The sequence below is a fragment of the Eptatretus burgeri genome, chromosome 3 (assembly GCF_056783735.1).
Source record: "Eptatretus burgeri isolate ZD-2024b chromosome 3, Ebu_testis_v1, whole genome shotgun sequence".
In the NCBI taxonomy this organism is placed as follows: domain Eukaryota; kingdom Metazoa; phylum Chordata; class Myxini; order Myxiniformes; family Myxinidae; genus Eptatretus; species Eptatretus burgeri.
In genome coordinates, this window is record NC_140963.1 from 86815465 (window position 1) to 86840004 (window position 24540).

General features: G+C 41.0%; 1 protein-coding gene across 2 annotated transcripts in view; it reads left to right on the top strand.

Annotated features, from left to right (window-relative positions):
• The window catches only part of MMADHC (metabolism of cobalamin associated D), a 52001-nt gene that overhangs the window by 21629 nt on the left and 5832 nt on the right, over positions 1-24540 (top strand). For both annotated transcript variants that reach the window (XM_085874364.1, XM_085874363.1), the window contains exons 5-7: positions 3499-3610; positions 19085-19215; positions 23016-23102. In XM_085874364.1, the coding sequence (XP_085730490.1) occupies positions 3499-3610; positions 19085-19215; positions 23016-23102 (330 nt within the window). The remainder of the gene's footprint in view (positions 1-3498; positions 3611-19084; positions 19216-23015; positions 23103-24540) is intronic.

A 24540-nucleotide genomic window follows, 5' to 3' on the forward strand; every position in this document is an offset into this window, starting at 1 on the left:
TTTTGGGATCTGCCTTGTTCTTTGCAGGTAGTCTTTGGTGTTTGTTGTCTATCTGTCTGGGCCATTTCTTTTTATTCTTTGAGCTTTTGCCATAAAAAAAAATTATATATTGTGAGAATATGGAGAAAAAGATTAATAATTGGGTCAAAGGGCAAAGTCACAGTCAATACAACTCTCCCTTGTTCGTGTATCTGTTGCTGCACAGTTCCCGACGGTGGAGTTTTTATTTTATTATTATTATCCCACCCTCTCCCGGAGGGAGGGCGCGGGATATTGTAATCGTCCGGTTTGTTTGTCTGTTTGTTTGACTGTCTGTCTGTCTGTCTGTCTGTTAGCAACTTTACGGCAAAACGGCTTTAGCAAACACTATCAAATTTAATCCACAGGTGGGCAATGAACCTTGGACAACCCCATTAACTTTTGGGTCTAATTGGATCAAAGGTCAAGGTCACGATAATATCAAAATCGTTTTTCGCTCATAACTTCGTCAAGAATGATCTGATTTACTTCAAACTAAGCTTGTAGTGAACCTTATTTTATTTGTCACTTATAATCCTACCCATTCCTATAGTGAAAAATGCATATTTGTGAAGATTGGTGGGGTCCAAAGTTTTGGGGGTCATGGCCATCGGTCAAAATTACAAATCTCCCATTAAAAATAAAACATGGTTACGAAAATACAACTTTACGGGAAAACCACTGGCTCAAACACTGTCAAATTGTATCCACAGGTGGGTAATGAACCTTGGACCATTAACTTTTGGGTCCAATTAGGTCAAAGGTCAAGGTCAGGTCACGAAAAGGTCAAAATCTTTTTCGCTCATAACTTCATCAAAAATGGTTTAATTAACTTCAAACTAAGACTAAAATATTCCTTATTCTATTCCTTATAATCAACATTCAGGTTAAGGATATCTTAAATTTAAATTTGATCCCCAAAATAACTTTATGCCTTAAATGGGTGGGATTTGTTGTGCCTGGCACCACTTGTTATTATTTTGTTGTTGTCCCCAACAGCTCAGGCTTTATCGCTTCTTTGTTTCTTTATTTTGTCCCTTGCATTTTGAGATGCTTTCTAGTTTAACGTTGGAGCTTTTCTCGTGACATTTCCAACAAACCTCCATTATGTGAATATTGAGAACACCGATTGATATTGTTACGGTTGTGGGGGATAGATGGAGGAATTTCATAGGAAAGTTAGGATTGAAGAGTTGTTTGGTCTGTGGACGTGGAGGAGACATCTCTGTAAATACAGTAAGGAGACTGTGAGCTTGTGTTATGCGTCACCACATGGGGGGTAGTGTAGTGTTAGATGGGGATTAAGGATAATTTTCCCCCTGTATGTGATTGCTCCCTGTGACCTATTCCTATGTGTTTGCATTTTCAAGCCAACCATGAAGAAGTTGCATTTTTATAACCACAACCACCATTACGACCAAGCAGGAAAGAAGCCCCGCCTCCAAGGGTGATGGTGGGCGAAGTCACGCCCCAAGGCTGATAATTGATGGGCGTGACGTCAGAAGCGAGGCAGGCATGCCAAGCAGGGAGAGGCCCCGCCTTCCTGGGTTCAGTGCGTGCAAACCACGCCCATGAGGTGGACGGTTGTTCGATGTCACATTGAGTAGAGATCAGGAGCGAACGGCCGAGTTCGATGCCGGAGGATGCGTTAGTCAGAGGAATGTGGCTGGGACAGACAATCGTGCTTTGCTCTCCTCTCGGCATGATGATGGTTGCACGATTCTCATGTTCATGCTGTGTGAACTTTCAGCATGCTGTATGAACTTTCAGCGTGCTGAGCAAGATGCTAGCCATTGACTGTTCGGCTGAGCTATGAAGTGTGAACATTTCTGAGAAGCGAAGGAGAGCGTGCCTCGTGGCCTGATCAGGGGGTCTCGAAATCGTCTTGTTGTGTGGGCCATCGTTGTAAATAGACCGGGTGCAAGAGAAGAACGGTTGGCATATTAGCTCTTGAGAATAAGCTACACTGTGCGGTTCGTGATCCCTGATGTTGAGTACCGTCTCCAAATTACCTCCTATGCATTTCCCACCTTGAGAGACGATGCGGTTCAATCGTCAAGTCCAAAAAGATCACTTCTGGAGCCGAAGCTAAGTTCTGGGAGAAAGGGACTATTTTTCTTTTATTTATTCTTTTCCCCTTGTCCTTTTCTGTGTCTGAGTGCGGAGGCACCGCAAATAGGAAATTAGATTTTGTTTACCTCACGTTCTGTTTTTATTATTACTTGTATTGTTACCATTGTAAATATTTGATTTTCATTAAAAAAACCCTATTTATTGATGTTGTGGGTTCGAGTATTAAATCTTTTTGCTACCGTCCTGGGGAACACCTCTATTCACTGCCACCACCTGGTCTGAACCGTTAACTGTCCTACGTGCGCCATAATCTCCAAGGATCACGTGTTCGCTTCCCAGGAAAACCGCTCGGCGATCCGGCCTGGCTTGTTAACCGCCCGTCCACCACAATGAGGTCGGGGGGGGGGGGCGATTAACCTGACAGCCACGGCCGTGACAATATATTTAACTTTTATTGATTTATTAACCTCCGCCATCGAAGATGGATGGAGGTTACTGTTTTCACCCCTTTCTGTTTGTTTGCTTGTTTGTTTGTTTGTGAACAGTATTACGGAAAAACTCCTCGACGGATTTCGACGAAACATGGTGGGGGGGGGGTTAGGCCTGGTCCAAGGATCATGCCATTAGATTTTGGACTTGGTCCAAAATCCAATATGGCTGCTATGGCGGCCAATTTGAAAAAATATTTAAAAATTTTTTTTTTTTTGCATTTCTACATGTTTTAAGTGATTTCCACCCCCCCCCCCAAAAAAAAAAATTGTTCGAGAAAAAAAAAATTGCAATTTTTTATTTTTATTTTCTGCATTTCTACATGTTATGTGATTTCCAACAAAAAAACATGCCAAAATTATAATTGCAGCTGATTTTGGAACTTCAGGTGGATATACCCACGTAAAATCAATTTCTGTCTCAAGGAATCTAGTTATGACGAATGAATTGAGTATGTAAAAGGGAAAGTTGCAAACTATAACTCTGTGAGCACTGTTGACGTCAAATTGAATGAATAGGATATCAGGTTCACTTGAGTGACCTAGCAGTATTGGCGGCAGAGGTTTTGCATTCTACCGAGTGCTCCCCCTCTAGTTTTTATCTGTTTTCCTCAAGTTTGGTCCAAGTGCAAAGTGTATGTGGATGGACTTTGCATTTCAGGATGCTTTCTTGTCTATTCAATTATGGCAGAGTGTATTTTGATAATTAAAAATTGAAATTTGCTGTTCATTGGAAGGTTAAACTTCTTTGTTGAAGTGGGATTTGCACCAAAAACGCCCTCTTGTATACTGATAACGGAATTCTTTATTACGAATGCCTGAGAAAGTAACTACTGAAATAATACTGTCATGATGTAGTTCACATTAATTGGTGATATTGAGCTTATTTCATGTTTCTCTTTTCTTTCTGCTTTTCTAGAATGCTGAGACCTCTGCTTCGGTAACATCAAAACCAAAAAGTGACGACAAATTCTTTGAGGTTGGTTCAGTTGAATGCTTAGTCCAGAATTGTCCTGACCTCCTTCACAGAGGTGAGCTTATTGGAGTGGAGTCCACCTTAGAATTGTGGGTTGAGTTTGTACAGGGTGTGATTATCATGATGTGCATGGAGGGTGAGCAGTAGTTATATCATGCATGCTCTGCAATTCATATGAACTAACTGGTTTGCTCAAATGTGAGAGTCAACCACTGCAAAGTGCTTCTTTAAAATGCATTTTCAACTTTTATAGCAAAACTATTCACTGACACCTTGTGGTCTGAGAATAACTTGCAGACTTGTGATTCCAATGCACATTGAATCCCCTCAGAGTTTTTGGTGTGCAATATCAATATGCTTTGCTTGCAGGTTCCACCCACTGACAATGCACTTGATGGAAACCACTCAAACAGTTGATGCTTCCAAATGAAACCACCCCACGAGGTGGTTTCGCTTGGTCACTTTCAACTTAATGCGCATAAAGTGGCACAAATTGGCCAGTCGGGAAGCGTCGACGCAATACAAAACCCTTTCCCTTTCGCTGAGTAAACAACCATACGATGTTCAGAGTTGGAGTGTCATTGCATACTGTAATCATGCAGGTTTTTGCGGCTGCATCAAGTTTAAATGTGAACTTCATGAGCTGAAGTTGAAGCACATCAATGAAGGAATGAAAGATAAATGGCAGAAAGCTGTATGAGTGCTATTTTGCAGGAGGCAGGTGGAAGTATCTATCCGGTGACGCCAGATGAAGCTTTCATCTATCTTAACGACTAACAGGCTCAGTGCTGCCATCCATTGAAAAGAAGCCAATCATGTCAAAGATAGGAGAGTGAGGAATGTATGGAGTTTCTACATATGATTTCAAGTGGATAGCTCTTTTTCTTTCTTTATTTATTTATTTTTTACTGTACTGGCAAATTGAAACCTCGGAGAATGCTGAAACAAAGTCAAGGTTAACTCTATTCAATCAAGATTTAGTTTTGAAGGCCATTTTCCAGGAATAACATCCACACTCAGGCAATTCCACAAACATGGCAGAACTCTACGATGATGAGGCATCCAAGCATACCTCTCGTTCAACAGTGGATTTATTGAAACGTACAGTGGATAAAACACAGAGCCACGATTGGAGTAGTTTGTTTTGATGACATCCATGTCAAATTATGAGATGCATCACTCGTGGATTTTTGTGCTTTTTGCCTCCGAAAACGGGCTCGTAGAAATCGTTGCCCTTCTCTAGGAGAATGACTTTGGAAAGCTTGTCAGCAGGTGTTGAAGAAGATGGACCTTTATGTTGTTACAAAATGCCTTTTTTGAATGGAAATTGCTGTCATGCTGAAATGAAATGTCAAAGGTCATTAAACGTGGAAAAAGTAATGCTGTGTGTGTGTGTATATATATATATATATATATATATATATATATTACTAAAACTCTCATCTTGTATATATATGTATGTTCCTGAAATACAGCCAAAACGGTACACGATAGCGCAAAACTCTTAGGGCCACCTTACTCACCATTTGCCTGCGGTATGCAGTATCAAGTTTCGTTAAAATCAGGCAATGAAAAAAATTATAAAAAAATCAATTCCCGATTCAGTCAAGTATTCTTCGGGAGAATTTGATCAATACAAACAACCTTAGCGGTATAGTGCACTGGAGCTATCTTTTTTTTTTTTCTTGAAATTATTTTTTTTCATCAACTGCTGTCACAATGGTAACCCAACGGGTTCACGGGTCGTCTAGTATATATATATACATATATATAATATTGTTACGGCTGTGGAAATTCACAGAACACCATATAGGTCCTCAGTTCAGTTATGCCGATAAGTCCGTGTTCAGTAAGATTTCACCAACCATTGTTTAATGGGAATTATTCGTGTCACCTGGGCTGTGATCTTTGAGTTACCCTTTTTTCTTTCCTATCGTTATTTTTGGACCAACCACAACGCCAACGACCAACCACCTTCTCCACCACGCCACCCACCAACCACCTTCTCCACGCCACCCACCAACATGCACGTACATGTGGAAAATTTATGTACAATATACTGATATAGTGTATTGGAAATCTTGTGTTCAAATATTGTGCTATGTATTGTGGCGTATTGTGTGTCCAGCACACGAGTCCCCCAACATAAATCTTTGCCATGCGTGAACCCATTGGGATCCCATTTTCATTTATGCTGAGGTGTTGGAGTATATGAAGGGGTATTCTCACACGAAAAAATTGGGACCATCGGTTTGGCTCGGAGCGGGGACCCAAGGTCAAAGGGCGCCCCAAACTATAACTTTTTGAATAACTCTTTCGGAGTGATTTTACTTAATGCGATTTGAAAGATCTCGCTTTTACGAGCATTTTGACTCCAAGATCAGCCAAATTTGACCACTACAACCTGTGATATGGCCTCTGGAAGATTGTGGGGCAGCAGGGGGTGCCCAAATTTGGGGGGCCCTGAAAATGGGCCCACAGGTCCAAAAGTTGCTATTTTGAGTTTTTTCACCCAAGTGAATAAATGACCAACATATGGGGAGAAAATGAGCTATTAGTGTTGGGAGGGTGTGTACACTTGACATGGTATGCCCCTATATTGTTGTGGGCCGCAGGTTCGGTGGCGAGAACGACCACTAGGTGGCGAAAGTTACGTCGATTTCCACCGGACTCTCCGGAATTGTAGGCCGTCGCTCCGGATAATTTCGCGAGCAGGCGGGTCGCTGAACCGACCGTGGAACGCTAATACCTCCACCGCATAGCGTAGGGTCTTTTTGTCTCGAACCAATTTACCTAATTAACTACGCTGTGTCATCTACCAGGGAACCACACCCTTGGCACGTCTTGCTCGAACCGGATCACTCTACTGACTGCGGTAGAGTTCCGATTACCAACTCCGGTTTGGGTGCAGTCGAGCGGAACTGCCAAAGCCGTGCCGGCTAGGATGAGCAGATTAACGGGAAGAAAGACCCGGCTAAACTCAGATCCAAACCATGCTGGACCAATGAAAGAAAGGACGGAAACGAACTGGGAACATTTTGCAGTAATTTATTTACAATGAAGAAGACAGAGCAAGACTTATCGCGGAATATACTGGTGTGAATTTACAATGTTCAAGAACACTTATACAGTTTCTACTTACAAGACGGGCCCACACTCAGACGCACACTCAGATTATTTATGAGAAGACCCCCGCAGTTAGAGAGGGAGAGACAAGCTGGGTGGTCGTAGTTCATTTGGGTACCTGCACGTTGAAGGGAGGGGTGGGGTGCTCCACGGTGCGGCACCTGCTAATAGTCGTGCAGCTCGGCCCACAGTCACACGCGTCTGACTCGTGCCCGTGGAGGAACCCAAGTGGAGCAGTCGGAGTCCCAGGGCGGAGATCAGGGTCGTGGACGGGACCCAGGAAAACTCCAACGAATGCCAGCCAAATGCAGAACTCCAGCTCAAAACTGCACGACGCACACCAACCAACTCAACTCCTCCAAAGAAACTTTTACTCCTGAAACTCCCCTCCACAGAACTCCTTCTGCATTGAGGATGGTGTCGTTTTTTATGGACCTCCCCGAATGGGGCAGGGGCTCGGTGAAACAGACGTCACTGTCTGCTCTGATTGGACGGGGCTCCCATGGGTCCGCCCTTTTCTGGGCGGGGCCTCGGCCAGGCACCGGCAAGGCCCGCCCACTCCACGCGTGTGGACTCAACAAGAAAGAATTGGAGCGCTTGGAGAAGCCGAATAGGAACTGCGGACTGGACGTTTTTGCCCCGTATGCTGTGGCCAGCAAGGCGAGGGTTGCAAGCACTGGAAGGTTCCGTGGTTGGTGTTTGTTTGTTTGTTTGTTGGATGGTCTGTTGGATGATCATTAGATGTAATAACCTACCTAAAAGGACATCGCAACGCACACCTTTGATTCTCCCACGAGACAAATGGAAGGGACCTGTCTCACATGTACTTAACGGAATAATTGACTCTTGGAACATCTGTATGTTTGAATGCATATTGTTTCCAGATGCGTAACTCGTGTGTATGTATATATATATATATATATATATATATATATATATATATATATATATATATATATATATATATATATATATATATGTATGTATGTATATATGTATATATATATATATATATATATATATATATATATATATATATATATATATATATATATATATATATATATATATATACATATACGACAGATTCCTCTATTTTTCTCCCATGTTTCATTAATTGTAGTTTTGATATTGTGAAAACTGATTGTTTTTCAAGCGGAAGGTAATTCACTGGCTGTATACAAACAGAAGAAAGTTTCTTGCCTCTTAAAATATCTATTTTGGGGTACTTGGGAACCATGTTGAGGGTTATCCCTCTCCGATGTCTCCCACTCCAAACCTTGCATGAATGAAGATTGATGACTCAGTAGATTGTCGCATTTCCTTCTGTGTGGCATCGAAGTTGATCAGGTGGTTCCTTCTGTGCCCTGCACACATATTCAAATTGGTCATTTGGCATTTTTGGTTTCAGCTTGGCTTCTTTCTCAGGGGATTGCTGGTATGTTGGCTGTTCATTGTGACACTGGCATGCCTCCTCCAAGGCACTTCCTCATGAGCATGGCATGTTCTGAAAATAAAAATGATTTGTAAATAGATGTGCTTTGACTGAAAAATACAGTGAACAATTGTGAACTGAAAGATTAATCGACTTCCACACACCCCATTTGCTCTACTAAGTAGAGCATATCGGTTGCAACAGCTGACACATTAAATTGGCAATCATTGATCATGTGGGCAGCAATTTCTTCACAGAAGCAAACATTGCCCCTTCTTTACCCAGTTCAATCATGACTTGACAACCAATGCTATGAACATTACCCGACTGTTGTACAACACAAGTGTAGCACTCGATAACCTTGTGCTTATTGATTTGAAAATTGAGTGAACGCTCAACAATTGCATCCACAAGAGTTTTAACTGCCTCTTTTATAAACATTCACTGCTTAGCTTATTTATTTATTTATTTGGTACAAATGTTACTGCAAGTATGTAAACCAAAGTTTCACTTTTATCTCTGGTTTTTATGTTTGGGCTTGAGCTCAGGGTCAAGTTAAAATGCCATAAGAATGCTTTTTCTTTTAAAATTTCATTTCTTCGAACATGGAAATATAACTAGCATTTTTACACGCGAAGCGAAAGGTAGGGTTAAGCAATTGGTTCATGTCTGTCTGTGTCTGTCCATTTGTCTTTCCAGTTTATGATCGAGTAACAACTTATTTAAATCTAATGTTATATTTTGAACACTAATCAGAACATTCGTAGGAAGTCAAGTTTGCCGTATAACCGTACTTTGTCACTGAATTTGTCCCGATTGCGCATGCGCAGAGGTATGCGCATGTGAGATAATAATCTTGCACTGTTTGACTGCTGGGCAGGCAGACAAAAATTGAAAATTATTCCAAACAGGAAACTTATTGTTTCTAAAGGACACAAACAGGAACGAATAATTAATGTGATGAGTTGGGAAGGATGATATAATAGACACTGTGAAACAGCAGTAAAACCCGGAATTAATTAATTTTTATGCCTGTAAACCTTTATTAGGGTACCAAGCCAACAAGGCTGGGTAAACTCTTGTTTTTCTTGTTTTTATTAGGGTACCATTATCCTTGCAGGTTGTGGTATGCTATTGTTGCTGTTCTGTTAAATTGAAAAAAGAAATTCTTGGTCCCGTTTTTTGCTCGACTATTTACTTAAACGTGTTTTCTCAGAAACAACTTGTACAATGTTGCAGGCCATCAGTATGAAAATTTCTGAGATTCATTTCGGAAAGATGTGAACACAAAATAAATTATAACGTCATCAATCACGTGGTTTGGCAGCCATATTTTTTTTTTCAAAAATAAGGAAAAATTCTTATTTTTCAGAACCGCTTTCAGATCGAAGTGAGACTGCACACAAATGATCAACTCGCCATGCTGAATAAAGTTTGATAACTATGATGTCATGGGTCACATGGTCTGGCAGCCATCTGGGATTTACCCCAAAACCTTCGAAAACCATCTTCTCCTGGACTGATTGAGAGGAAACTTTAGACATGTTCCCTATGACTTTGAGGTAGTGGCATACCTAAGGTATGGCAGGTATGGCACACGCCCTGGGTGCCACTTGAAGGGAGTGGGGGAGGGGGCAACACTGAGCAGACTTGGTCTCTGTCAAGAATGGAATATTGAAGTTGAAAGACGTCAGAGACGAAAGAAACGAATGGCTGATGAGAACTCGAGAGACGCTGGGTTAACAGCCAAGGAGAAAATGGAAAGAGTCATGAAGGGAACAATCGACCGTCTTCACAGAGAAATGGACAAAAGGTTCGCCCTGTTTGCACGACACTGACGCCAAGTTTGGGTTTCTTCTTGATGTCGAGGGACTGTGTTATGGCGCCAATAGTAACGATTTAAAGAAGTGTGAAAATTTGGCCGAATTGTACAGCTCTGATGTTGATGGACAGCAGCTATATGAAGAAATTTTGGATTGCAGAATTTTGCTTTCAAGTCGGGCCAACATGAAAATATCAAGACCTAAAGAGCTTCTCAAATTTATTGTTCAGTATGGAGATGAGAGCATCTTTTCTGATATTCGCATTGCTATTCAGATAATGCTTAAGGCGCTGTCACATCTTGACGATGTAGCCAGCGTATGCTGACTTATGAAAAAATTGTCTAAAACGCTGGCACACGTCGAATATGTTATGGGTAAGTTTTGTATACGTTAAGAGCACGCTGAAAAACACTGCCATACGTCGTAGTACGCTGGCTTTCATCGTTGTACTTGGTGGTTGTCCTCAAATTTTAGCATGCTTGAAATTTTACGACGTACGAGTCGCACTTTCTGCTACGCTGGCCATAAGTTGTAGGCACGTTATGCGATTGTTGACACACGTTATTTGTAAGTTACTCACAAGTCGAAACACGTCGAGGTAATGATTAGCGTACCCGAAACTTATTTATAACCTATGAGTAACGTGTTGTAGGCACCTTACACGATCGTTGACGCACGTCATGCGATCGTTGACACACGTTGAGGCACGTTACTTGTAAGTTACTCATAAGTCGAAACACGTCGAGGTAATGCTTAGCGTACGTAAAACTTATTTGTAACCTATGAGTAACGTGCTTTGAACCTATGTGTAACGTACCTGCAACGCATATTGACGTATGTAGACTTATTTGATTGACGTCTTCCGGATGACCACAGAACTTACTGAACGTGTTTCTCATTTACAGCTACCGTATAATGGTGTATTGGCAGCGTTTTAAAAACAAAAACAAAGAAAACAATAACTTCCGATATTTCGTCATGTGCCGTTACGTCACGTCCGATTGCCTCTTCAGTTTGCTCATGTCTTATTCTTAGTTCCTCCTCTGTGAATATTTTCTGTTTGAGGATATTGTCACGTCGATGTCAAAACTTAGCAAATGTCTGAATATATTTTAAAATTTGTGATAGACTAAAATAATAAAAAACCAATGTCACCCACAGGGTGACCCGTATCTTGCCAAAAGGTGACCACGTGTAACTTCTTTAAGGTCACACTGAGGTGAACAGAGCTGCTATCCACCAAGAGCGACTCCTTGAGGAATATCTGCCTACGAGAGATTCCGATGAGAATCGTTCTACAGAGTAACCATGAAAAATAAGCGTTTGCCTCATAACGTCACCAAATGACGTCATAATGTCTAAAGCTTGACATATCTAGAAAGCACTCATTGAGGTGTTCAATTTGAGGTACGACACGATATGGTTCCTAAAAACTGAAAATTTGACCTTGGGGTCAAATATGTTTGACCTCAGGTGCTAACCATGAAGGTCAAGGCCAATCGCCACCAAAAATTAATCAACTGAGCGCCAGACCATGAACTATATTCCCATGAAGTTTGAAGATGATCCGATCAAAATTACTCAAAAAATAAGGGTTTTGTCGACTCCCCTGATTTGCGACAAAGTGACCTTGACCTTTGACCTTGACCTTCAAAATTTTGTGCACTGAAAGGGACCTCTATAGGCCTCTGATATGCGAAGTTACAAAAATTTCCAATGATAACTGTGCTCTGCAGAATTTTTTATACGTGATTACAGACAAACAAACATACAAAAAAAAACATACAAGCTGACTAACATATCTTGCAAAAACTTCGTTTTGGCAAGATAATAATAATAAAAAAACAACAACAACTTCAGATATTTCGTCACGTGCCTTCACGGAGTGAAGGAGAAAAAAAGAAAATAAGTTTTGGGTATGCTAAACATTACCTCGACGTGTTTCGACTTATGAGTAACTTACAAGGAACTTGTGTCGACGTGTGTCAACGATCGCATATCGTGCCGACAACTTATTCCCAGTGTAGCGGAATGTGTGAGCCATACGGCGAGTACGTCGTGAAATTTCAAGCATGCTGAAAATTTTACGACGTACGAGACGTACCTCGAAATATGAAAGCATACTTCATCGTTTTTCAGCGTGCTCTTAATGTATACACAACTTATCCATAACGTATTCGACGTGTGCCAGCTTTGTTCGGCAAATTTTTCATAGATCGGCATACGCTGGCTAAATTGTCAAGGTGTAACTGCGTGGTTGACACTTTCAATTCTCAGGCGGTTATGATTTAAATGGGCGTGCGGCAGGTTTTTAACAGGCTACGCCACGAGTTTGTCGGCGATACGTGCAGCGTGCTATGCCAAAGTTAAACTATCGTTGGGCATAGGTTGTGAACGCCGACAACAGGCTAAGCATTCGTTGGTATAAGTTATCTATAAGACAACGAAACGTTCTGTGCCCGTTACTAATATGTTATGCATACGACCAACAAGTTATGAATACGACCAAAACTTAAAAAAAAACATCAATTTCAGCGTACGCCAACGTTTTACATACATTTTTATACGTTGCCATTGCTAGCTAAATCGTCAAGGTGTGACAGCGACTTAACCATTGCAGTTTCCATCGCCATCTGTGAGATATCATTCAGCAAGTTAAAAGTAATACTTTCGTATTTGAGAGCCTCAAGGGGTTAAGGCAGACTCTGTGATCTTGCTCTGCTGAGTGTAGAAAGAGAAGAAACTGAAAAAACTGACTGAGCACATCATAGACCAATTTGCATCAGTGAAAGCAAGGAAGGTGCAGTTGTAATTTTCATGTCGTGCCATAATTTGTTAATTAAAAGATTAACGAGCTTGGGTTGTATTTTTGAGCTGATATTATGGTAAAGTTATCAAAAAGATGGGTGTCAGATGTTTGGACAGGGGCACAATTTCAGTGCTTGCCATAGGCCCTATTTTCCGTAGATACACCCCTGCTTGGAGATACCAGGGTGATAAAGAATAATTGAGAGGTCACGTGGTTCGGTGACCATATTGGATTGAAGAAAAATATTAAATAATGTTTTCTCTGGAATCGCCTCTCCGATCGAAGCGAAATTTACTAAATATCATCTAACACCGTGACTACGTACAACCCGAAAATGATGTCGTCATAGGTCACCTGGTGTGGCAGCCATATTGGATAGAAAAATTAACCGTATCCGATCAAAACGAAACTTCACACACGTGACCTTCTGCCTAATCATGACCAGAGTGCAAATTCTCAATGCCATAGGTCACATTGTTTGGCAGCTATGTTCGTTTGAAAATCGACACTTTCAAACATGTTTTCTCCGCAATGGCTTGAAGCATCGATTATGATTGTCTAATTGAAGATCGTCTAATGATCGATTATGATCGGCTTGAAGCATCGTCTCATTATACACATCGGTCAGGTGTCCGATCAGTGGGGGGGGGGGGGGCAATGGTACCTGGCCATAACTGCTCGTAGTTATAAAGCATAGCCCCTCTAGTTATTCGGGTACCAAGCTTACAAGGCTGGGTAACCTATTGTTTTTCTTCTGTTTATTGTTATTTTTATTCTGTTGGCAATTTTCAGGGGGTTTTTTTTCGCTTTGAAATCCATTTTTTGGCAACCATTAGTCCGATCGACAAAATTTTCACTGTAGTATGTCTCTTTTTTTCGTAGAATATTGGTTCACGAAAAAGATAAGTGACCACTATATTTGTTATTGTTGTCTGTCTGTGTCTGTCTCTCTGTCTGTTCCAAGCATAGCTCCGTGGGTTTTGATCCGATCCTGATAAAATTTTGGTGCGAGGTTTATATCATGATCTTGTTGTGTTTTCCTTAGAATGGGCGTGGTGTGCCCATTATGGGCGGAGCTACGCCTAAAAAAACGTGTTTTTAGGGGGTAGCGGATTTCAATTTTCATCTTCTCCTTGGGGGTTTGTCGAATCTGACAGGGGTTCCGGTCGGTATTTGGTTCGCCCAATGGCACCTGCACAGCCCCACGGAGCTCGATTTTTTTTTTTTTTTTTTTTTTTTTTTTTTTCCATTTTCGTCACAAGGTCACGAACTTAGAAAATTGCGAATTTTGACATAAAGACATCTTCTCCGTGGGGTTTGTCGAATCTGGCTGGAGTTTCGGTATTTGGTTTGCCCAATGGCACCTGCATAGCCCCACAGAGCTCGATTTTTTTTTTTTTTTCATTTTTGTCCCAAGGTCAAGGCCACAAGGTCATGAACTTAGAAAATTGCGAATTTTGTTTTTAGGGGGTAGCCGATTTGAATTTGCATCTTCTCCTTGGGGGTTTGTCGAATCTGGCAGGGGTTTCGGTATTTGGATAGCCCAATGGCACCTGCATAGCCCCACGGAGCTCGATTTTTCATTTTCATCCCAAGGTCAAGGTCACGAACTTAGAAAATTGCGAATTTTGACATAAAAATCATACGACCGCCCAAACTTTGAGAGCTAGGATGACAATATTTTTATGCATAATCTTGAGGTCATTCCCCACCTAAAGTCTTGAAACAATTTTGCTCTGTCTCGAACACCTTGCCCGTGGCGCCCCCCTTCAACTTTGTTTTTACGCTGATTTCATCAAAGTATGGATAATCCGAGGAGTGCGAAATGTCATATAGCGTATATGATGTTATATTGTTCCTGGAATGTTCCAGAGAAAGTTTTGCACCAAAGGTCATAATCCTTGACCTTTGACCTTTAAAGTTCACAAAGGTCAAATTTTCAAAGTTGTGGGAATCGAACCGCGTTTTTGACCTTCTTCGACGAACTAACTCCGTGAAGCTATAGCACATATCCTGTTTCCTTATTTTAATGTCCACAACATTGTTTTGTGACCTTTAAAGGTTATGCAAAGGTCAAATTTTTTAAGTTGTTGAACGAAACCGGGTTTTCTACATTTTGCAGTTAATAACCAGTCACTCGTACCACATCATGTTGATCATTTTTATAACTTGGTCAAACATTATCACATTGTCTCATCCTTGACTTCTGAAACAATCTACATCGTCAAATACCGCTCGTGAACCATCGTCGTCTTCAGACTTGTTTAATTTCTAATTATGACATCATAGGTCACGTGGTATGGGCACCATCTTTGAAAACCGAAAAACTTTGGACCTCTGTATCTCTGAAACCGCACAATGGACAAAATTGAAAATTGGCACATGGGAAGAACTCCCTGAATGTTTTTTTGTTTTTTTGTGACGTCATCGGTGAAGTGGTATTCCAGTGAAAATTTGAAACATAGAATGCTGCATCCGCAAAATTTGAAATTTCTTGAGCGTCATCTACACAACTTTCAGGAGAGAAAAAAAAAATATTATGATGTCGTATGTCATGTGGTTCAGCAGCCATCTTATGAATTTTTTTTTTTTTAAATCATCTCCAGAACGTCTGGACAGATTGAGGCAAAACTTTACACATATGTTCCCCAAGACATGGTTGTAAAAGTTTAATTTCTAATCGATAGGTTACTTGGTTTGGTGGCCATATTGAATATACTCTAAAACCTTTAAAAATTTTCTCTGGTTGGGCTGGTCAGCCTGCATGTGTTTGAGGGTACAGGAGTAACAATTCAATTGACTCCAATGATGGCCCCAGGAAAAAGGATCAACTGTGTACATAAATACAGTGAACGTGGCCTGTTCCTCGGTCCATAACTTCTGAATCCTGCATCATAGAGAAACGTTTAGGACCTCAGATTCGTGGGGAATCCTGCTTTACCCTCTGTACCCATGGTGTCAACATTTATTACTTTGTGTTCAGATTATGTAGAACAATTCAATTGATACCGACTGTATTCAGGAAAAAGGGCTAACTACATACATAATAAATAGATTGAACAAGGCTTGTTACTCATTCCATAACTCATCAATCCCGTGTTGTGTTAAAGGCGGATGTCTTGGGACCCGGTCATCACTGTCAGCATTTATAAGGTGGCAGCTGTAGTTTAAATTGGATTGTATACTTGAACACAGAAGAACACAAATTGCCTTCATAGTACTTCCAAGAGCTTGCTATATAGTATCAATATATAGCATGTGAGATGGTGAAGAAGAAGCCACCAATTATGGCTACATGTATGATTCCGATTGATGCTGTGTTCTATTTCAGTGGCACTAAACTTCTGTATTTTTTTAACTTCTGGCACTAAATTTCAGGATAAAATTATCATTTTATTAAAAATGAAGTATATGCTTGTGGGATATCGTGTTCTATGAACTCTCAAGTTACCTCCGCCACTAAACGTGGATATAGATTGTTTTTACCCCTATCTGCCTGTTTGACTGTGAGCACGGTATCTCAAAACATTACGTACAGATTCGGACAAAATTTGGTGTGCAGGTTGGGTGTGTGACAAGGATGAAATTATTACATTTTGGTGAAGATGCAAATCCGGATCGAAATGCTGGAATTTTTAAAGTGATTCTTCACCATTGAGAGATAGGGCCAAGAACAATATACTTGTATAGCACTATATCTCAAAAGGGTATGGACAGATTTGGACGAAACTTAGTGGACAGGTTAGGTTTGTTGACGAGGACAAATTGATTCGAGTTTGGTGAAGATCTGAAACCAGATACAGATCCAAGAATTTTAAAATTTGTCTCGCCTCGAAGGGGATGCGAGACTATTGCAATGCCCCTGTCTGGTCTGTCTCTGCATCTATATAGTTTCACATTAAGTATAATTTTCCCTGGAACTGCTTGTCCGATTGATGCAAAATGTTAAGCATAGGAGGAACTTCCCATGGAGAATATTTTATTCCTCACTGATGTCATTGGTCACATGGTCTCGCAGCCATATTGGATTCAAGGATGAAATTTGGACATCATCTTTTCTGAAACCACTCAACAAAAAATATTTGAAACTTCACAAATGTCATCACCTTCCCATATGATATATATAGGGTGATAATGATTACATAATCAGTGAAGTGGAAGTCTAGCCATAATTGTTTGAATTGAAATCCTTCTCCAAATATCTGAAACTTCATATATGTGATCTATGACCCAATGTGAGTGAAGAATTAAATTTATGACATTCATAATCATAAGCCATGCGAAGCAACTGTGGCATAATATGGTGCATGGATGACACAGGTATATGGACCATAATAGCGTGTGCAGTTATCGATGGTATTTTTGTTCAGAATAAACGTGTGAGGTGACTATCCCCATAATGGCAAGACTTACCCCCCCTGCCCCCTACATATAAATACTCCATAATGAATGGATTTTTTTTTTTGAGAAATTTTTATTAATTGATTCAAAATGAAAAGCTGAAATGTCTTGAGTCAATAGGTATTCAGCCCCTTTGCTGTGACACTCCAAGTTGAGCTCAGGTGCATCCAATTTTATTTGATAATCCTAGCGATGCCTCTACAACTTGATTGGAGTCAACATGTGGCCAATTCATTTGATTGGACGTCATTTTGAGAAGAAAAAAAAACACCTTTCTTCTACAAGTTCCCACAGTTGACAGTGCATGTCAGAGCAGAAACTCAACTGGGGAAGGGTATAAATCTATTTCTAGTGTGTTGAAAGTTCCGAAAAGTACAATGAGCTCCATCATTAGGAAATCGAAAGAATATGGAACGACCCAGACTCTTCCTAGAGCTGGCCGTCCAACTAAACTGAGCAACTGGGCAAAAAGGACCTTGGTCAGGGTGGTGACCAACAACCAAATGACCACACTGACAGAACTACAGAGTTCCTTGGCTAAGGTGGGAGAACCTGCCGTAAGGATAACGATCTCTGCAGTACTTCACAAATCTAGGCTTTATGGAAGAGTAGCCAGATGGAAGCCACTCTTGAGAAAAAGGCACATGACAACATGCCTGGAGTTTGCAAAAAGGCAAGTGAAAGACTGAGAGCATGAGGCAAAACATTATGTGGACTTGCGTGAAAATTGAACTCTTGGCCTGAATGCAAAGCATTACACGTGGCAGAAATTGAGCACGTATCACCCATCTAACACCACCCCAATGGTAAAGCATGGTGATGTGGCAGCATCATGCTATGGGAATGCTTTTCAGCAGCAGGACTTGGAGACTTGTAAGGACAGGGGGAACAATGAATGGAACTAAATACAGGGAAATCGTTGAGAACCTGTTTCAGAGTGCAAAAGACCGACTGTGGTGAAGATTTATGTTCCAACAGGACAATGACTCCAAGCATACAGCCAAAGCAACACTGGAATGGCTTCAGAACAAGAATGTGAAACTTCTTGAGTGTCCCAGCCAAAGCCCAGATTTGAACCCCATTGAGAATCTGTGGAAAGACTTGAAGATTGCTGTTCACCGACGCTCCCCATCCAACTTGACGGAGCTTGAGCAAATCTGCAAGGAAGAATGGGAGAACTTCCCCAAATCCAGATGTACAAAGCTGAAAGACATACTCAAGAAGCCTCAAAGCTGAAATCACTGCCAGAGGCGTATATACAAAGTATTGACTTGGGGAGGGGGATGGGGTGGGGGGGGCTCTACTCATTGACGCAAGACCTTTCAGCTTTTCATTTTAAATGAATTTGTAAAAAAATTTCAAAACCTGTTTTTACTTTGTCATTATGCAGGGTATTTTGTGTTGATCGGTGACAAAAAAAATTGATATTTGATCCATTTTAAATTCAGGCTGCAACACAACAAAATGTGACCAATTTGAGAGGTGTGATTACTTTTTGAAGCCATTGAGACAAACTCTTTGCCTGCACAGACTCTAGAAAGTGTGCCATTTTTTTTTCTCCTTCCTTATGAAACTTAATTAGTGTGAGGAAGTTGAATGGCCACCACAACCACCCTGGTATTCCATCGAGTGGGTCTCGTAGCTGATCGGATTGGTTGTGAACGCAACTTCATGCAGACCTGCCCAGTCCCAAGTGGCCTCAAAGATGTGTAAATGAGTCTCATGAGACACCATGTTTGGGGGCTGGGGGGGGGGGAAATGCCTTTTTATATTGTAATCTTAAGAATTGTAAATGGTTTGCACAAATACATTGTGTGAAAGACAATATTTTCACAGTATTTGATATGCATAGTTTTGAAACGTCAATGAATACCTTGACAATGCATACAGTAATCTTGCACCCTGTTTTGCCAACCCGTGACCACTGAACCACAGATTTCATTGCCATGTTTCCGGAAGCCCCACGTTCACCCGTAACGGTTGTGACGGTGACACAGAAAACAAAGCACAATATGTCAGTGTGGAGCGAGGAAGTACAAGAGGAGAGGGAGAAAATGCTTGATAACGTAAGCCTTCTTCCCAACCACAAGTAACTCCTTCATTCAGTAGATCTGCTTTCTTTTTAAACCGTATATTCCTTCAATACATGAATTTGAACTGCGCTCAGTAGAGTGCATATCTCCGCCAGATGGAACAGTTTACGTTTTGTATCCCACTGATAGGGTTGGATCTGGATCCGGACATGAGCCAAAATCTAATCTGCTTGTTCTTGTCACCTGCCCAACTCATTCACCGAGTTTTCTCATTACTCGTCCACAACTTTTTGAGATATTGTGCAATATATCAATTTTGGCCCCATCTCTCAATGGTGAAGAATCTTTTAAGATTAAAAAGTTATCACATCTGGATTTAGATCTTCATCAATATTAAATCAATTGGTCCTTGTCACACACCCAACCTACTCACCAAGTTTCATCTGAATCTGTCCAACGTTTTGAGATATGCACACAGGCAAACAGACAGGGGTGAAAATGTAATCTCCATCCACCTTCGGTGGTGGAGGTAATAAATGCACATCAAAGGAAAAACAATTATTGGAGAGGGTGGCTTTGGTCTCATAACTGGTTTTCTTGTGTTTTATAAATTGACAGCAAAATCGGCATGTTTATGTTTTTGCAATTATTCTTTGATATACAAAGGTGGTTCAAAGCTCGCCTTCACTTTTGTTTTTTTGCCTCCGCCAACGAAGTCGGCAGAGGCATAATTTTTGGGTTGGCCATCCATCCGTCCGTGATAGGTTTTCGTTACCGTGATAACTTGAGAACGGCTGAAGGAATCCAAGTCAAAAAGGTACAAGTATGTACAGTAAACCCTCAAGTATCACGGGTTTCAATAAATCGCAGGCAACCTATTGTATTCCGATTTAGTTTTCGTTGGATTTCATTTTGGCCAATTGTGGAGTTTGAGCCGAGACGAGTCATTGTTTGCGTCTGCATGTACTTTTACCTCTCATTTGCAAGCCTTTTGTTGTTTTTCACACACCTTTAATTGTAGTAATCAGACAAGCATATGGGAATGAAGCTAAGTTTAATAATGAATCTTCATGGAACAGGAAATGACTGAGAGATCCTGTAATATGAGATCTACAACAGTTAATAATGGTGCCCAAACATAAAATGATGGACAAAATTAGTTGTGCCAAAATGCAGAGAAATGTTCTGACCTTGTGCAAACAAAAAAAACCGAGTTAGTTTGGCAAGAGGTCAAAGTGCGCCATCTGTGGGATGCCATTATAGCATTTTGGGTGTTTTGGATTTTCCAATGTTTCCATGAGGCACCTGTGGATGAAGGCTCCAGTTCAACCATTTAAGGCACTGAAGAGATGGTATTATTTTGGAATAGGATGCCATTTCATACCTTCCTCTTCAAGCATGAAACTTTCCCAAGTTGTAGTGATCGTCTCAACTGAGAAGCCGATTGATTTTTGAAGTCAAATATATAAAATTGCCATTTTTATCTGATTGACTTGAAATTTGAACAGGATTTGCATTGTCCATCACTGAATTGGGAAAGCAACTGTTTTTGAGGTCAAACTTCTAAAATCATCAATTTCAATCGGAAAAAGAATCAATTTTCATCCGATTGACCTTAGGTTGGATTAAGATTGTCAATTTTAATCTTGATGAAATGGACAATTTGATGTATCCATGGCAACCTTTGGAAAAGGGGGGGGGGTGTATTTTGCAAGTATTGTGCTCTCCGTGACGTCTTTTTCTTGTTTGTTTGTGTGTAGGATATCTAAGTGAAACTTGGTACAAGTATTATCATGATTTAAAGATGAAGAAATTATATTATGGGTTTAAAAGGTCAGAGGTCCCACTGGGTAAAAATTCTGTCACTGTGCTAACTTGTGAGCCAGCGATGGGATGTTGACTAAACTTGCTGCAAGTAAAGATTATGATGCCCTGTTTGCCGCTGAATTAACAACAGGGGGTTGACTCAGTCTGTCATCCTTTCAACGTCGGTGAAATGAGTACCAGTGTTGCAGCTAAAAAGGCTGCACACAAAGGGAAGGGATATCAACGGATTGATTAAATCTGGTATTGGTGTGGTGCAGGCATGATGGGCTGAATGGCCTCCTCCTGCATCTTAATTCCTTGTAAATCCCTGAACTGATTAGATTTTGGCGTCAAAGGTCAGAGGTCATATCACTTATACGAGGTGTGTTCAAAAAGTATCCAACCTTAATTTTTCGTGCGTAAACAAATGAAGCTTGGGAGGTGTGGTTTGGTGCACGTATGTCGGCGATCCTAATCCGTATGAGTGAATATTTTCCCGACAGTCGCCGACAGACCGCCGATGAGTGAGGAAGTGTAAGTGAGCGCCGTTGGATTTTCGTTTTTGACAAAATGACGGATCACTGTGGTCTCATCGCCAGTGATCGCTGTGTTGAAGAAGTTGGGATCGCTGTTCACAGTCTCCAGCATGTCCTGTGCGATCTCCAAACGGAGTTGCTTCTGCTCGATCGTTAGCAGCTTTGGCACGAACTTCGCTGAGATTCTCCTTCAGCCCAAATCCTCAGTCACAATGGAATGAACGGATCCAATGTTGAAGCCCGCCTCGTCTGCAAGTTCTCTGATCGTTATTCGACGATCCTCCATCAGCAGGGTCCTCACTTGGTCAATGACGATCTCATTTCGGGATGTTGAGGGCCTACTAGAAGGTGCTTCACTTTCCACTGATGTGTGACCATCTTTGAAGCGGTTGTACCACTCTTATCTGTGTGGTGCCCATTGCTTTGTCCCCGAAGGCCTGTTGAATATTGCGGGTCGTATCCACTTGGGAATCGCCAAGCTTTACACAAAATTTGATGCAGTAGCGTTGTTCAAGTTTTTCCATTGTTTTGTGAAAAACGAAAATCCGACGGCGCTCACTTACACTTCCTCACTCATCGGCGGTCTGTGGGTGACTGACAGCTTCTGCAGGCGGGAAAATATTCACACATACAGATTAGGATCGCCTACATACGTGCACCAAACCACGCCTCCCGAGCTTCATTTGTTGATGCACGAAAAATTAAGGTTGGATACTTTTTGAGCACACCTCGTATATCTGATACTTGACAACAGTGAAGGGATTTAAATCAAACTTGCGAAAAGTATGTATAATGATGTAATGATGTTGGCGGAGACATATCTGTTGACGCTGTGACATTGAAGAGTGCCATTTTGGTTTCTTCTAAAAAGGATATTATATCAAAGCATGTGGAAAAGCAGAACGATATCGAGAGCTTTTTGATGAGATGCTGAGGACATTAGATTCCCCAGTATTGAGAGATGATCAGCAGCACCAACCACTCAGAGACATCTGAAATAATGCTTCAAAAGTTGCAAAAATTTTGTTTTCGCACAACAGTCAAATGTGATGGAAAAGCCCAATCAGTAGTTGATTGCACCAAGTTTAATTAATCTGAAATGGGCCTTTTTAGAAACTGTTGACATCCTGTGAATGTTGTAGTTGATCGTGTCATTAATTTTGATTGCATTTAAATAATTATAATATTTATTGTCCCGTATCCAAGGAAATTCCTTTGAAGACACTGTTAGTTCAAATGTCATGGAAAAAAATAAAATCATAAAATATCTAAAGGAATAAGAAAACTGGGTTTTAAAAAAACAGAAGATGAATTAAACAGCAAAATGGCTAAGAATTTTAATTTAACACTTCAATTGCACATGGTACAAATGACTTTTTTGGGCGGGGGGGGTGGGGGAGTAAACCATAATTTATGGTTTGTATCAACATAATGCACTGTGATAGTTTTGAGCTGTCCAGGTGATATCCTGACTTATTCTTGCACTTGCAGTTTATTGATGGCGCGAGAGAAATTTGCTTTGCCTTGCGAGCCGAAGGCTACTGGGCTGACTTCATCGACCCTTCATCTGGTCTTGCAGTAAGTCTGGGTTTGTAAATTTAACAACATTTGATCGAAGATTGTTGTTTATCGAGAGTTGCGGCAGTGACTCCAGCCATGTCATTCCTTGTGCAATGCAATGCATTACTAAGAAGCATTTTATATATTTTTTTTTTCATGAGAACTTCCATGGTGCAAAACGGTGATAAATATCTTTGGAAATCTTTTGCACATTATTAGGTTATTTCTCTGAAATAGGCTCGTAGAGTGCATCCCGGTCTGTAAGTACATACTCTACCAGTCAAAAGTTCTAGAACACTCCCATTTTTCTAGTTTTTACTGAAATTTCAGCAGTTTAATGTTTCAATGCACTCTGAAATTAAAGCAGAGAACAAATGAGCAATTGCAGATAAAAAAGAAATCATGGAATTGTTTTGTTGAACAAAATCTAATCTAAATTTTTGACTCATCAAAGTCGCCACCTTTTGCAGATATAACAGCCGAACATACTCGTGACATTCTTTCTTCAATGGAAATCAAATATTGATACTGTTGTTTCCTTGCTGCAATACTGTTGCAGAAGTTCCCACAAATGTGTTGCACTTGTAGGTTGCTTTGCTTTCACCCTTCCGTTCAGTTTATCCCAAACCAGCTCGATGGGGTTTAAGTCTGGAGACTGTGCTGGCCATTCCATGATTTGAAGCCTCCCATCTTGTTCTTTTATTCAAAGGGAGTTCTGACAGAGCCTGGAGGTATGTTTTGGGTCGTTATCTTGCTGTAGGATGAACCCCTGACCAACTTGGCGTAGACCAGAGGTTATTGCATGGTGTTGCAAAATGCTGTGGTAGCCCTTTTGGTTCAGGGTGCCAGTCACTGTGCAAGTCACGGACTCTGGATCCAGCAAAAGAGCCTCAGATCATCACGCTTCCTCCTCCATGTTTGACAGTTGGTGTCACACACTGAGGAACCATCATTTCACTTACTCAATGGCGTACAAAAACCCTACGTGATTAACCAAAGATTTCAAATTTTGATTCATCGGTCCATAAGACCTTCTTCCAGTTTTCAGTAGTCCACTGGCGGTGCTTCATGGCCCAGGGAAGCCTCTTTTTTATTTTGCCATCTTAGAAATGGTTTTCTTACCGCCACTCGACCTGTCGAAGCTGCAGCTCGAAGTCTTCTCTTCACAGTTGAAACAGACTTCCTTACTTTGACCAGTGTTAAGCTGTGCTTGAAGCTGCTGTTCTGTGAGCCACCTATCACGCAAGCTGTTGACTCAGAAACTTATCTTCTGATTGTGTTGTGGCTTTGGGTCTGCCAGACTCTTCCTGTCAGTTTCCAAGTGCCTTTTGATGGTGTAGGAAACTGTACTCCCTGACACCTTGGCTCACTTTGCAATTTCTCTAAAGGAAAGACCTGCAGTTTTAAGGGTTATAATGCTCTGTCTGTCTTCCTTTGTTAATTGTCTTTTTCTCGC